This window comes from Cavia porcellus, unplaced genomic scaffold (assembly GCF_034190915.1).
Source record: "Cavia porcellus strain 051 isolate PalLab524CR breed Dunkin Hartley unplaced genomic scaffold, mCavPor4.1 scaffold_4, whole genome shotgun sequence".
NCBI lineage: Eukaryota > Metazoa > Chordata > Mammalia > Rodentia > Caviidae > Cavia > Cavia porcellus.
Window position 1 is genome coordinate 23,582,761 of NW_026947487.1, and position 15,949 is coordinate 23,598,709.

A 15,949-nucleotide genomic window follows, 5' to 3' on the forward strand; every position below is an offset into this window, starting at 1 on the left:
TATTTGTGAAAATGTAGTTTTAGTAGTACAAATACATAAGCTTTATACAACACTTAACCAAGTTATTTTGACACATCTCATGTAAACCTCAAAGTAAAGAAGAAACTCAAAGCTCATAGGAGTTGAGTAATCAGTTTTCTGACTCCAGTGGTATTGCTATTACTCTAGTATGGTTTGTTTACTGGCAAAATATAAAACATAGGAGGTGTATGACATCTAATTCTTAAGAGAAATTAAAGTAGCAATTTATTAAGAACAGTAATTGAAAAGATTTAAAATACTTGATGTTATGTTGGAGAATTGTCTTAGAATGTGTAAAATAAAAATTTTTTTAGTCAAATGAGGAATTCATTCTAGTACTTTGTCACAGAATTAACTTATAATTTGTAAACTGCTTGGTTTAGCCTTGGAACATTGAAGTCTCGTTTAAGTCATTGATAAACTGAGGATACTGGATTCAATGATCACTAATATTTTTTGCTTTCCTGACTAGGAGAGTAAGGCAACTCATTATCACAGATATAAAATATTTGAAGAAATACCATATTCAAGAAGGATTGGGCTTTTTTCCCAGGATGATGGAAAACACAGCGAGACATTTTAATCTCAATATGAGATATTCTTAAGTAAATTAGCAATGGGCTAGACTGCCACAAATTTAGGCAGTGTCATTTAATGGAGGGGCTTCCACAAGAAAGGATTGTAGTAGACAAGAGTCCAGTATTGGAGCAATAGTGAAGCTAGATGATGTTGATTCCTACCAGTGTGGAACTCTTCAGTTCTAGACTGACATTAGGAAGAATTAACTTGCTGCATCAATTTATGCTAAATTTCTTCCATTTGTAGTTTTAAGGAAAATAATCTCAGAAGAATAATGAGAGATTAGATGAGTCACTATATTGATTAGTGTTTTATAAACATTCTGTAAATAAAATAAAATATAGTAATGAAGAAAACTAGTGATATTGTTTACCTTTTAATAACTGTACCAGAAAACTATATATTACAACCACTTTACAATGTATACATTGTTTGAGGGTAAGAAAAGTGTAGTTTTTTGAGTTAGGATGTGTATCGTTTTACTTAAAAGGTAATGTGGAATATAATTTGATTTGTGCCTCTTGAAAACTTTTACTTGTAAAATTGATGTTTCACTTGTATATTAGTTACTGTACTTCACTTTAAGCCACATAGATTTGATACACAGCTAACACATTAGTGTTAGCCATGTACTTACTGTATATCAAAGTACTAACTAATCAATCTATTGACTTTGCATGAATTATTTGAATGCCTAAACAATGTATATAGTGTTCATGTAAATTGATTTTAGTAAGCCACAAAAACCTCGCTATGTTGAAACTGTTCATTAAAAATGAAAGAAAGAAAAATTCTTGGGCTTTATAGTAGTTAACCGTACTTTAATTTGTTTTGACTCTTTTCTCCCCCTTTAGATTTCAGGGCTTTTTCCAAAATGTATTCACTTGTAAGCTTTTTGAATCTAAAATTAGTGCCCATACTTGTTTTATTCTGATTGTTCACAATGTATTACTGAAAGCATGAGATTAAATTCAAGTCATTAAAGGAGCTATCTCACTTTCCTTATGACTTAAAATTTAATTTGCGGGGCTGGGGATTTAGCTCAGCGGCATAAGCACCTGCCTTGCAAGCAGGCAGTCGTGAGTTCGATCCCTGGTACCGATAAAAACGAAAAAAACAAAAAAAAAATTTAATTTGCACTGGGCATGATGGTACATGCCTGTGATTTAGGAGGCTGAGGCAGGAGAGTTATAAATTCAAGTTCACCCTGGAATTCATAGCAAGACTTTGTCTCCAAAAAACAAAATCAATCAATTAATCAAATTTGAAAATTTTCTTTAATACTCTTGATGAATTATTAAAAATGCTTTAACATTGAATTTTAAAAATTAAATCGACTCATACCTTAATTTCATCCACAACTGCACATTATATATATTTTTTCATCCACAACTGCACATTATATATATATATATGTATGTATGTATTTATTATGTACCAGCCATTGTACTAGGCAGGGGACTTCTAAGGTTAGCAAGACTTGGCTCTTTAGATCAGCTAAGACTAAGGACAATTTGCACACTTTTTACAAACATGGGTATGGTTACTTTGTCCACCATATCAAGGATGAAGCCTGGAATTATATTGGATAAATGTCTCATATCATTTGATACTATTTGTAGATGTTTATGTGTACTTGATTCATTTGTTTGACAACTATTATATTTAATTTGTATTTTTCCCTCCTATTCCAGGCACCAAATATAGATGAAAAAGTAGATCTTCATTTTATTGCATTAGTTCATGTAGATGGGCATCTCTACGAATTAGGTAAGAACTATATTAATTTATATGGGAAACACAATGGGAAAGTATAATAATAATAGAATTATTGATATTTGTTTATGTAAGTTAACTGATTGCTCTATAAAAGTTGTGGGGTTCTTTTACTAAATTTTTTTTTTGATGCTCAAGCATCATATTCAAGAACATTTAAATGTCATATTTGCATTTTAGCAAAGCAAAAAGTAAAAGCCATTAGTAAATTCTGTAAATCATTTTGGCAGTTTGTACTAAGTTAAGTTTTTATCTGGATATGCTGTCTTTATGTTTAAAATATATCTTATGTACCAAGTTTTATATTCAGTAATGAGTACTCCTGGTTTTCAGGCTTTTGTGCTGTATCTATGTATGCTGTCTGATGTTTATGCTTCCCTCTAGCAAGTATCAAAGTACCATGGTTAATTACTTGGTATTTTAGGCTATACTTGAACTTTCTTCCTTCCTTTCTTTTCTTTTTAAGAAAATTTCTGTGAGTGGACTATTTTGGAACATCTTGGAGAAGATCCACATAATTTCAACTGAATTATCCAAATAGAAGAAACTTCTTATGAAATTTTTCATAATTAGTGAACAATACTAATAATGAGTCTTTCTTGTCCTTCTCCATATGACTTTGGTTAAAAAATACAAGAAACAAAAAAAGGAAAAAATCTTTTTCAGTAGTTCTACTTATCATTTCTTATTTCTTTTACCTTTCACTTGCTGTGTATGTATGAACTTAAAGTCAGAAAAGTTCTAAAAGAACTCAGTTTGGCGGCTGGGGATTTAGCTCAGCGGCATAAGCGCCTGCCTTGCAAGTGTGCAGTCATGAGTTTGATCCCTGATAATGATAAAAAAACAAAAAAGACAAAACAAAAAAAACAGAACTCAGTTTGTCACGTAAATGTGACTCATAAACTTTAGATGTTTTGTATTTGAAATACAGAAATAGAATCATACACTTTATTTAAAAGAAGAGGAATTATTGAAGGGAACACGGAAAAGAAAGGCAACAGTATTTATAGAAATATACAGTGTAGAGGGTTGTCTACAATAGTGACTTGAGTAGGAATCAAACTAAAATGCAGTCATTGTTATGGGAGTTTACAACAGCCCTGCAGAAAAGTTTGGAAGATATACTTTATTGCTTACAAAATTCCTATACAGATAGGTGTCATAGTCACTGAGAATTCATGTTTCTTTCTGGAAGCAGAGTTTCTACTCTGAACTTTGCATGATGAGGTCTGGTTAGTGGAAGAGGAAGTAAAGATATTGCTGAGACTTATCATATGCATTCTGTTAACCTTAGGAAAGTAGACTTGAGTTGTAGGGTTATGGCTCAGTGACAGAGCACTTGGCTTGTGAAGCATGTTCAGTATCCTGGGTTCAATCCTTAGTTCTTTAAAAGCAGGGAGATTCATAACCAGACTCTAAATATGATGGTAGCTCAATGAACGGTGATATCACAAAAAAACCAAAATCATTAATTTCAATGGGAAGGAAAGAGTTATCTAAAAAACACAATATGATTGATCAGATTGCTATCTGAACTCATAGGCTAAAAGGGCAGGTGGAAGGGCATATATCAAAAGTGAACTATACATAATAAAATGTGCTTTTTTAAAGCTTGCCAAGATTAGCACTAAAAATTTTAAAGTTGGTTTGAAATAAGGACTTTAATAAAGAAAGGCACATCTTGTAGAATGATTGATGTAGATGTTAGAGAATTAGAGGCAAGTTGAGATTAGATGCTTGAAATGAGTTTAAAGAATTCCAGAGTTATACAGAATACTCATAATCTTCAAAATGTCATAAGGAATAGGGATAGGTACAAAATAAAGGATGATGGACAATACTGATTCATTGCTATAGAAACTAGCAGTGGTCCCAATGTTAGTACAATAAATTAAAATGGAATAGTGAAACAGTTCAAGATTGAGCCACTGAATAGTCAATAGTGATTAAGAGAACACTGAACAGTTTTTAAGGAAAATAATATTTCATGTAGAGTGTATCTTAATGGTACTTATTTTATTTTTGGAACTGGGGATTGAACTCACAGCCTTGTACTTGCCAAGCAGGTACTTATGCCACTTAGCTAAATCTCTGATCCCAAAATATTATAGCTAAGTTACCTTACATTTTAAAATAAAGCTACCTGATTGTAGATATGGTTTGAGATAACTTCTTCAGGGCAGATACTCAACAGAGGATGGTGGTGGTTTTTAATTATTCATTTCCTACTAAACTATAAGGTTAACTGATGAAAAGGACTGAGTTATGTCTGGTTTTTATCTTCACTTCTTTGGGGTCTCACTAGTTCCTAATATATAGAGAGAGTACAAAGTAGGTATTTTAAAATAGGTATAATGGCTCCTATGGATAAATTGGAGTATTGTGGTGTGGGATTGAATTCAGAACAGGCTGCATAGCAGATTTTAAAAAACTAATAAATTAGGGGCTGAGGATTTAGCTCAGCGGCATAAGCGCCTGCCTTGCAAGCAGGCAGTCATGAGTTCAATCCCCCGTACCGATAAAAATGAAAAAGGAAAAAAAAAAAAAACCTAATACATTATTGTCTACTTGAAGTAACAGGAATACTTTGAAACATTTTTGCAATCTGTATTTTGAAGTAATTTTAAGCATTTATGGAAATTATAGAAAGAACACATAGTGCTCTCTTCCCTTAGGTTACCCAGATTTGGTTAGTATTTTTGAACCACTTGAAAATAAATCATACACATGATGTCCCATTGTCCTCCTTTAATGCATGCATTTTTCCTCAAAACAAGTGGACACTTTCCTTCACAATTACAACGTGACTATCAAAACTAGGGTATTAACACTGACACAGTATTAACGTCTAGTCCACAGGCATCATTAAGTGTTTCCTGATTATCACAGTTATATCATCTGTAGGTTCAGGAGCAAACTGAGGATCATGTATTGAATTTTGTTGTCATGTTCATCTTCTTTAATTCAGAAAAATTTCTCTATTGTTTATCATCTTTCATTCTTTGACATTTATTTTTAAGAATACAGGGTAGTTACTCTGAGATTATCCTTCAGTTTGGGTTGTCTGATATTTCCACACAGTCTAAGCATTTTTGGCATCACTACTGCAAAGTGACATTTTATTTGCAGTGCATGATGTCAGTTTGTCTTTAGTTTAGATAGCATCTGACTGACTTCTCTACTACAAAGCTAATAAGTCATCCTTCTTATTACTGAATACGTATTTTTTCAGAAGGTACTTTGAGACTGTGAATATATTGTTTCTTATCAAATTTTTATTTACTGTGGTTAGTAACCAGTTATGATTTTTAACTGACTTGATTATCATTATAATGGTTACAAATGACTAAAAAAAAGAATTCCTTCATCATTAGAAAGTTTTCTTTCTTATTCTTTTGCTCATTCATTCATGTTAGAAAGGACTCATTTTGCTTACAAGGTTATAGTCTGATGCACTATATATTTTGATGCTCAAATTATTACAGACTTTGCCTTTGAAGGAAACTTCTTAAGCTAGCTCTTATAACCTGTTGATATGGCATTGTCATTCTTTGAGTACTTTTAAGTAAAGCAAGATGTTTCAGGTTCATCTTATATTCTCTGTTCCCTTGTCCTATGTTCAGCCATGTCTCCATGGAGTCCTTGTTCTTATTAATGGAAAACAACATTTAGAACAAGATTGTGCTGCTAAATATGCTCGTGGCTGTTAAGGCATGGGTGTTTCTAGGCCCTCTCAGAAGACAGAACTAAGAAATAATTGTTACATTGTGTATATGAACACACATATGTGAATATGGGTTTACATGCACACAACGTTATATCTGTTTCTCTGCTTTTATATTAAGCATCAATTTACATCAGTTCTTATTCTGGACCAAAAATATAATTCAGTTGCAGAGTACTTACCTAGCATACATGAAGCCTTGGGTTTGATCTCCAACACTGCAAAACAAGAAACAACAAAACACAAAATCACTACTGATTCTGTGTCTACACCACAGATTAAACGTAGGGTTTTCTACATTTATGACTCCTTTTTCTGTGAAAGTGGGAAAACTTGCCTCCATGAACTGTGAATCTTTGTGTATTTTTTTTAGTATGCCCACTCATTCTCTGTGCCACATAGTCTCAAGCTCAGTCCTGATCCCAGTCTTAGTGTTCCCCAATTCCACCCAGCTTGAGAAGGCAAGAACCCTCCAAAGCTTGCTGTCTAGTATTTTATGAATTCTTAAAGCCTCAGCTTCCTTGAATTCTCTTCAGTTCTTTGACACTTTTGCTATTCTCTGGTTTCTCTTTTCTACACCGAGTAAAGAAAATGTCTCCTGGCAGAATGGTGGTGTTAGGATTTTACTGAGTGACTTCCAGCTGTCTAAAAACTGTTTCACATATTTGGTCCAGCTTTTTAATTGTTTCCAGTGAAAAGTCTAGTGCAGTACCATCATATCTGAGGATGGAAAGTGTTATTTCTTGATTTCCCCAAATGGTAGAGAAGGATTTAGCTTTTCTTTGTTGCCCTTTTTTTACTTTTCTTTTCCAGCCACAAAATAGACTTTTTATCTATTTTCCCAGTATTGTTAAGAAGTGGCATTTATTTTATTTCAGCTGTAGAAAAATTATTCTCAGGTGGGCCATAAGTGACATATTTTTTAATTTTATAAAATTTCTCCAGAGTTAATAATGGCCTTATTTGGCTTTTTGGTTTTATTACTGTTTAAAATATACTTAATACGAAGTTTCTTCTAGGCTCTTTTCCTTTGGTCTGCATTTCTCACTACGTTGGAAGATCTGGCATTCTGTTAACTTCATCTTCTTAGAGCTATCACTCTGTTCTCGTGTATACATTTATCTTCATGGAGTGTCTCCTTGTTATGCTAGACCTGCACCTCTGTCAAAGTTCCTATTCCTGGATGCAATATCTTTCTTTATTCTTTTTGTTTACTCATTCATTTTATTTTAGTATTTTCCTTCAGCAGTTTACTAAAGGAAAGTTGTAAGGGAAGTAAATATTTATACCTTGAATATCTGAATTTGCAATTTCTAAAATTTCATGTTGAAGAACAATTTTTTTTTTCAAAATATTAATGGCATTGCCCTTTGTATTTTAGATGGCCTTGCCTTTTGTATTTTAGCTTCCTTGAGTTGCTATTAAGAAGCAAGCCTTAAAGTTACTATGCCTAGGACCCTTTGCATAGGACCCTTTGTATATTTTGTATACTTTTACATCTTCCAAAATCCTGCAAAATTCTGGGTCTTGTTTGTTGGTGTTCCTGGGGATTGAATAGCATCTTTTATCTACAGTTGATGACATTACAATGATATGTCTTTCTTAAGCTCTGTTTTTATCAGTAATTTTGGGTTTTAGGGCATTCTTCAGTCTAGAAACTCCTAAGTTTCAGTATGGGATAATTTCTTTCTTTGGATTTCTCTTTTGTTTTTCTTTGTTCTAGCTTTCTGAAATATCTCTGTTGAAACTTACAAGTTTTTTCTACTATTTTTCATCACTATCTTTCATTCTGGACTCTGTGACCTTTCTTTAACTCTGTTTTAAAATTCATTTCAAGTTTTACAAATTTGTTAACATATATATATATAATTTGAAGAGGTTCTCCAGTTCTCTGAATTTTATTTATTTTATACAACACTGGAGAGCAGACTCAAAGCATTGCATGTGAAAATGTTTATTTCTATATAGTTTTCATTTTTTTAAGTTTCATTGACTATTGTTGGATATCAATGATTTTTTGTTATTTTTATTGGTACTTGTTTATAGTACATAAAGATTATATTTCTACAGGTAGTTGGTGCATGTATATAACATATCTCAATTATTTTTTCATCCCTGCACTCTGCCTTCCCTTTTGCAAAAGATCTGTCTCTCTGTTTCCTATGATTTCTTTTATTTTTCTCTTTATTTATATTTTGGATTTCTCAGAAATCCAAAGAAACCATGTGATATTTAAGCTGTGTGTCTGATTTATTTCACTAAGATTATTGTCTCAAGAGGTACCCATTTTCCTATACAAGACTCAGGTTTGCACTTGTTTATGACAAAATAGTACTCCATAGTATATAAATGCCACATTTTCTTTATCCATTCATCTGTTGATGGCCATGTAGTCCACTTCCAAAATTTAGCTATTGTGAATTGTGGTGCATGTACTACCTAGAAAGAGGAATAGCTGGGACGAATGGAGTTTCTGGTTTTAGTTTGGTGAGGAATCTCCATACTGATTTCCATAGTTGCTGTACTAGTTTATACTCCCACCAACAGTGTAGAAAGGCTCCTTTTGTCCTGTAGCTTGGCCAGTATTTGTTCCTTGATTTCTTGATAATAGCCATTCTTTCTAGAATAAAATGGAATTAGTGCTCTTTTAATTTGCATTTCTCAGATTCCCAATGATATTTTTTGATACTTAATTACACATACTATTAATGCATATGTTTGTGTGTGTGTATACGGTTATGGATATTAAATCCAGAAAGGTTACACCTCTTACATGCTAGGCAAGTGATCCACTGCTGAGTTATATTACTGGCCATTTTTCAGTTTTTGTTTTGAAACTATACCTTGTCAAGTTGTCCATGCAGACCTGGATTCTCTGATCCTCCTGCCCCAGCCTCCTGAGTGCCTGTAATTACAGGCATGCACCATTCATGCCTGGTTTATCTTTAGTTTCTTGTTAGTGTTGTGGTATTTGGGGTCTTCATACAAACTGTCTGAAGAATAAGATCTGAATGAATTAGTTGGTTAGTCACAGCCAAAGAGGTGTGGTAATAACTTCTTTTCTGCCATCCCATAACTGCCCAGTTAGATTAAGGTTACAGGGTCACATAACTCATCTGGAAAGTGCAACTTTTTCCTGACTTATATGGATTTTCACTGAGATACTCATTTACTTAAACTACACTCAAAGTTTTAGGCAAATGTCATGACTGGAACATGAGGGGCAACTTTTAGATTGTATTGTTTTGGTAATATTTTCAAGAAAGGAACATGTATGGATTTGGCTTGTGGGCTATAGGTAGGCAACCTCAGGACTACAAAACAATAGAAATATTTGCTCTGAATTGATGTTGTAGCAAAATACTATACGATTTCATTTCATTTATATTCTTTTAACATTTCAAAATCAATTGTTTAATTATGTTAGTCTATAAGAATGTTTTTCAAACTAATTATATGCGACTTTATAAGCAACAGCTGCTGATAATCTCTTAACTGAAATCTAATGTATGATACCAAGCAATAATATATTAATAATTTAGTTAAGGAAAAGAAACATATTATTTATACTTTTGCTGTTATGTAGAAATTAAATGACATAACAGTATAAAATACAACAGCATAATTTTAATGGGTATAACAAATTCTTATAACTATAAAACAAAAAAGGCTAATAAAGAGTGTTTTCCACCAAAGAATATCTTAAAGGAATTGCTTTATGACATACTACTGACAAATACTATTTTTGCAGTGTAAAAAGATAGTATGTTCACAGAAGTATGATAACTCAATATTTGTTATAATATTTGGTTATAGGGAAATATTTTCTTTGTGGGTCTTTAAAAGTTACAATCTTTAAGAGCTAAATCCACGTCATTGTCGTTTGGGGATATGTTTCTTTAGGATTTTGAATATTTATTTCAGCATTAGTCCAAAAATGAAGATCACAGGTTCTGATAGTATAATTTATAAAAGTTAATGTCACATTAAATGAAGACATTTATGTTTCTTTTCATTCAATTTTTCTTTAAAGTATCTACCAATCCAAGTCTATCAACAGGCTTATTGATTAAGAAATTTTTACTATCCTAAAAATTATGTAAGTTTTAGAAAGAGCTGTTTTTATGAATTGAAACTGATGAACTACCAGTAATGAAACATCTGCAATTATAGATTTGGAAACAGAGTACCAGTCTACATAATTTTGGACTTAATATTGAAAGAGTACGAGTTTTTTAAGATAATTGAACTTTGTTAATTATAATGGTGGTCAGTAAAATAATCCCTGGTTATCTGAGCAGTTGTTTTATATGATTGCACTGTTGGTATACAATTAGTAGTAGTAATATATAATTTTTTTCATTAATGAAAACAGTCTTAAGATCTTTTGATTTACTTGGAAGACATATTTGTTTAATGTTTCTAAGGATAAAAACTAGAGCCATAGCTTTTAAAAATTTTACTAACAAATTTTACATATTTGCAGGAAACTAAAACCAATTTTTGTTTATAATAAATTCTGTTTGTTAAAAAAATAAATAAATTCTATTTGTAAACATAATTCAGGCTTTTAAACATGGAAGCAAATTTTATATAATTTTAATAGTAAAATTCCATAATTAGTACATTTAAAATATTTTAGACATATCATTTAAAAGAATTTTCTGGGCTTATAATGTAGCTCAATGGTGGAATACTTGCCTAGCACCCAGGAGGCCCTAATTTGATCTCCAGCACTGCAAAAATAAATTTTAAAAAATATTTTTACTTTTTTGGTCTCACTTTGGGAAGAGGAAAATGGAAGAAAAAAATACATTATTTTGTAAAAAGAGCTAAGCATTTAACTGTTGGTCTCTTTTCCACAGATGGGCGGAAACCGTTTCCAATTAACCATGGGAAAACTAGTGATGAGACTTTACTAGAGGTAACGATAAAATTTCTTGGCCCAGCTTAAATGTTATTGATATTTTTATTATCTTTAAAACATCTCTAAAGGTTTTGTGTATTTGGATTTTTTTTTTTGTCCTTGCTCATTTTAGAAAACCCAAAAATAAAAATTTAAAGCATTAAAAATCTGTGTAAGAGGGGCTGGGAATTTAGTTCAGCGGCATTAGCTCCTGCCTTGCAAGCAGGCAGTCGTGAGTTCGATCCCTGGTACCGATAAAAAGGAAAAAGACCAAAAAAAAAAAAAAAAAAAAATCTGTGTAAGATGAAATTTCCAGAGTTCTTTATGGAATAGGTATCGTTTTAAAAAGATAAGATTAGTATTGAAAGAATTGGTTGTTATACCCCATATGTCATTGAATCTGTGGTATCATTAATTGTATCTTGATTTGAATTTTAGAGATTTTAAAATATAACAAGTTACATGACTTTTTATCAACGAAGTACATAATTTTTAGATTAAAAGTATATTAACTATAAACTAGAAATTATAAAATTCTTATTTATCACATTTGTAAATAAAAGACATTTATGAACTGAAAAGTTATACTTGTTTCTCCCTATAGGATGCCATAGAAGTTTGCAAGAAGTTTATGGAACGTGACCCTGATGAATTAAGATTCAATGCAATTGCTCTTTCTGCAGCATAGATTGTCAATGGAAACACTAAATACTGTATTATTTGCAACAGAAGTTAAATTTCCGCTGCCATACACTAACTCAAAAATTTTGATATTTTCATTAACTTGACTGATTAAAATTTATGTGAATTAAACTTTGACTTAACATGTGTTTTATTTTTCCCCCCAAGTTAAAACTGCAGTTCTTTCTTGCCCTTTCTTCTTTGTCAAGGTTTTATTCTGTTTGATTACTAACAATAGATTTTGTATTCCTTTTAGATCTCATGAGAGATCATGTCTTGGAACACCAGACACAATTTCCACCTGCAGAATATGAATACTTTGCCATACATATTTACATATTCATTAGGAAATACATGTCAGACATCTCATAGTGAGACGAGCACTTTTCTAGGTGCAGGAATTAAAGTAGTGAACACTGTTGACAGGTTCTGTAGTCAGAGATTATGTTCTTGCAAGAAGAGACACATGACAAATACACATAAAAAGATACATTACCAAGGACAATTGCTATTTGGAAAATTAGGAATTCTGTTAGTGGCTGAGTAGACTCTTTAGATTTTGTTATCAGGGAAGGCTTCTGTGAAGAGGTGACTTTGAAGTTGATCCCTCAGTGGCAAAAAGTACGCGTCATAAAAGTGGTAGTGAAGAGCAGAAAGAAGAATGACTGCTGAGGCTTTAGATTTTCTTTCCTCAAGATGTAGGAGCATCTTGCTGTATTATGGATCGGGACGAAGGTTCATATGACCAGAAATTAGAAAGTAATGGCGAAAGTAGTAAGACATGAGGTCAGACAAGGGGGAGCTTAATAATATAGGAAAAATCATTTGAATTTACCTCAGGCTTGTGATGAAAGCCACTGGAAAGTTTTAAGCAGAAAGTAGCTTGATTTGAAATATAGTTTTGAAAGATCACTGACAACTCTGAGCATAATGTATGGCAGGAGGCGGGGATGGAGGAACAGAGGTAGAGGGATTTGTGAGGAGCTCTATAGTACAGTGAGAGATGTTGATGACAGGATCTTAAAAGTAAGACTCATTTAGATGCAAGTTAGTGAATTTGGGGTGTACATTGAAGAAGAAAGGGCTTCAGTCTTACAGGATAGGTAAGTGCTGAGGGAATAGCTGTTACAGACATTTGCTTAGCACAGTGGCAGCAAACCTAATTACTGACACGTAGTTGCTATCACTGGCATAGCTTGTCAGAGGCCCTGTGTTCAATTTCCAGAACCACCACAAAAATAGAAACACACATACAGGAAGCCAATGGAAAGATGAAAGAGTTGGGTCAGAGAATATGGTTTGAATGGGAATATTTTATCCTTTTTAGGGAATAGTGGTTTCTCAGGTATATGCTTTACTCAAAATGCATTGGGTCCCACATTTAAAATCCCTAAAACACTATATATACATTTTACTTCAGAAACAAGAAAAACAAAAGTGGTTGGGTTAGAACAACTATAGTAGAACAGCTAGATAGTCTACAATGAAATTCTGGATTTATACATGATTCATTGAGTTAATGTGGATTGCTATGGCAATAATGTGAAGTGACTTAGAAAAAGTAATGTGGCAATGCTACTTGTGGGCTGAATTTGATTTTCATTTTTCTAAGTGTGATTGAGTCATTGTTACCTGAGAAACTGTTCAAAATTAATTTTAGACCCTGTGCCTAGAACCTGCATTTAAACACAATACCTGAGTGATTCATATTATTGAGTTTAGGAACAATAAATAAGAAAAAATATATCATGATAAAGAAGGTCACTTTGAGGGGCTGGGGATTTAGCTCAGCAGCATAAGCACCTGCCTTGCAGGCAGGCGGTCATGAGTTCGATCCTTGGTACTGATAAAAATGAAAAAAAAAAAAAGGTCACTTTGAAAGATTTTTAAATTTACCACCATTGTGTGGTGAGATGAGCACGAATGAAATGGTGACTCAGGGATAAATTAAAATTATATGCATGATGCTTTTCTCATGCTAATAACAATGAAGTACTTTTGTTATTTGCATTTTATACACATATCTTGTATATTAAATATTTCTAAGTTTTCTGCTGCTGCTTGTGCTGAATTTATTGTACAATTTCTTAATAGATGCTAAAAGTAATGACACATTACTTAGAATTTATAGCTTCTTAGAACTTCCTATGAAGAACACTAGCTTTGCAGGCTATTAACAGGCTAGAGAGATTATGAAGGCAAATATCTTTGATGTGTATGTGTTCTTTTTCTTAGTACATGTTTGCAGTACATGATGGTATTCACTGTGGCAGATCAGTTCTTCCACGAAACATGTCTGATTCTTTTTCCCTCCATCCCATTTTACCAGCCTCAGATTCATTTATTTATCATATCAAAAAGTTATTATATAAACGTATTAGCAACTAGCTGTACAGGCTAAAAAGCATACAAAACACATAAGGCAATTAAACTATCAAGGTACACTCTTAGATACATTGTCCATGCTGGATTACAATAACTTTTTCCCTCTTTTTTCCTATGATCTGTCTTATTATGCACTTCATTTATGTATTGACTTCGTTATATAAGAGAAACTATGAGATACTTCAATTCATCTGATTTACTTCCCTTAATATCTCAAGATGCACCTATTTTCTTACACTAAATATGTTTTGAAAACATTAAGTTAAATTATTTACAGTTAGAGACATTGAGGGGTCAAATCCCTTCACTTTTTTAAAAAAAATCTATACTGTAAATAACATTTCATAAATGTTTTATGAGCAACTAGGAAGACTAGAACCACCACAGAACCACCATTTTTTTGTCACACTGAAGGGTGATAGTTCTGTCAAAAGACAATTAAATAGTTATAAATACAATGCTTTTATTCAAGAATTATGAGTCAAAGCAGCTTCCATATGAAAGGCAGAATGAGAGTACCCACTGAGCAACACCTAAGAGTGGGTTTTGTAAGGTGAAAACAAGAAAAAGAACAGTGGAAAAAACTGGTTGGTAAACCTCAGGTCACTCTTTTAGGAGGACCAAAGTAGAAGGAATTTCCTTAGCAACATTAACTCACTAAAGGTAGACTGGACTCTTATTTCAAGAAAAACTGACCTTTCTGGGCTTTTGTCTGCTTCCTTAACGTTTCAGTTTGTGTGGCATTTAGCAGAAGTGACTCCATTTTGTTTTGTTCTCTTGTAACTTAGTACAGAAGCTCAGTCCAAACAGTGGCCTCCTGTAATTTTATAACTGTCCTTTGAGGAACAAATAACTTGAAATTTTTCTTTTGTTCCTTTTTTGATTTGTATCTGTAACTTTATTCCTTCTTCAGATCTGCTTCCTATAGTACTTCAGTAATTTTCTTAAGACCTGGCACTTGTTGAAAAAATGAAGTTTACTTGTATGAAAACTTCTTTATAATGCTATTAATGACCATGATATATTTCAGAAATGGAACAAAAATACTAATTGAAACTAAATGTTTTTGCCTAGTGGACTTTTGGGAATTGGCTAAACATCATCTTTCACCAGATACATTTAATGATTTGCTTTATCTAAATATATATTGTTTTTACAACACATATTAACCTCTGATTTCTTCTGTGTTCATTTATGAATATCTATTCTGTAATGAATCAAACTTTTAAGATACCTCAAATGAAAATCACCTCTAATTCCTTATAAACTAAGCAAATTAATTTAAAATGATTTTATTGCGTCTCTGATTTGTGTACAATACTTATTAAGCTTTATCATTTAGCTATGTATAACATATAACCTACTTAATGAAAAGAATATTACATTTTTTTCGTTAATACTACATTCTTTTCAATAAGATTTTAGCCATTAATGTTCTTCTAATAGAGCTTTCAAAAGAAGCACCAATAAACTTCAGAGTCCTCTATTGGTGCTGGTAAAAATTATATACACGTATAGTTTCAGTATTTACAAAAACTACAGAAAAACATTTTTAGGGGCCGGGGATTTAGCTCAGCGGCATAAGTGCCTGCCTTGCAAGCATGTGGTCGTGAGTTCGATCCCTGGTACAAAAAAAAAAAAAAAAAAAGAATTATGTATGTATACATACACATTTGTGCATACCTATGTGCAATACATGTCTATTTACAGCTAGCCCTTTGTAGGTTTTGTGTCCTCATATCCAACAGTGAATTAAAAATATTTGGGAAAAAATTACACTTATATGCAAGTTTATATACAAGTTTCTTATCATTTTTCCTTACACAATGTACAATGACTATTTCCATAGTTTTTACATTTACTTAAGACATTTATCT

At 32.3% G+C, this 15,949-nt stretch overlaps 1 protein-coding gene across 2 annotated transcripts in view; it reads left to right on the top strand.

Moving 5' to 3' along the window:
- The window catches only part of Uchl3 (ubiquitin C-terminal hydrolase L3), a 53,076-nt gene extending 41,257 nt beyond the window's left edge, over positions 1-11,819 (top strand). For both annotated transcript variants that reach the window (XM_063246851.1, XM_063246852.1), the window contains 3 exons: positions 2,295-2,370; positions 10,966-11,024; positions 11,611-11,819. In XM_063246851.1, the coding sequence (XP_063102921.1) occupies positions 2,295-2,370; positions 10,966-11,024; positions 11,611-11,694 (219 nt within the window). In that variant the 3' untranslated portion in view covers positions 11,695-11,819. The remainder of the gene's footprint in view (positions 1-2,294; positions 2,371-10,965; positions 11,025-11,610) is intronic.
- Positions 11,820-15,949: the final 4,130 nt, after the last annotated feature.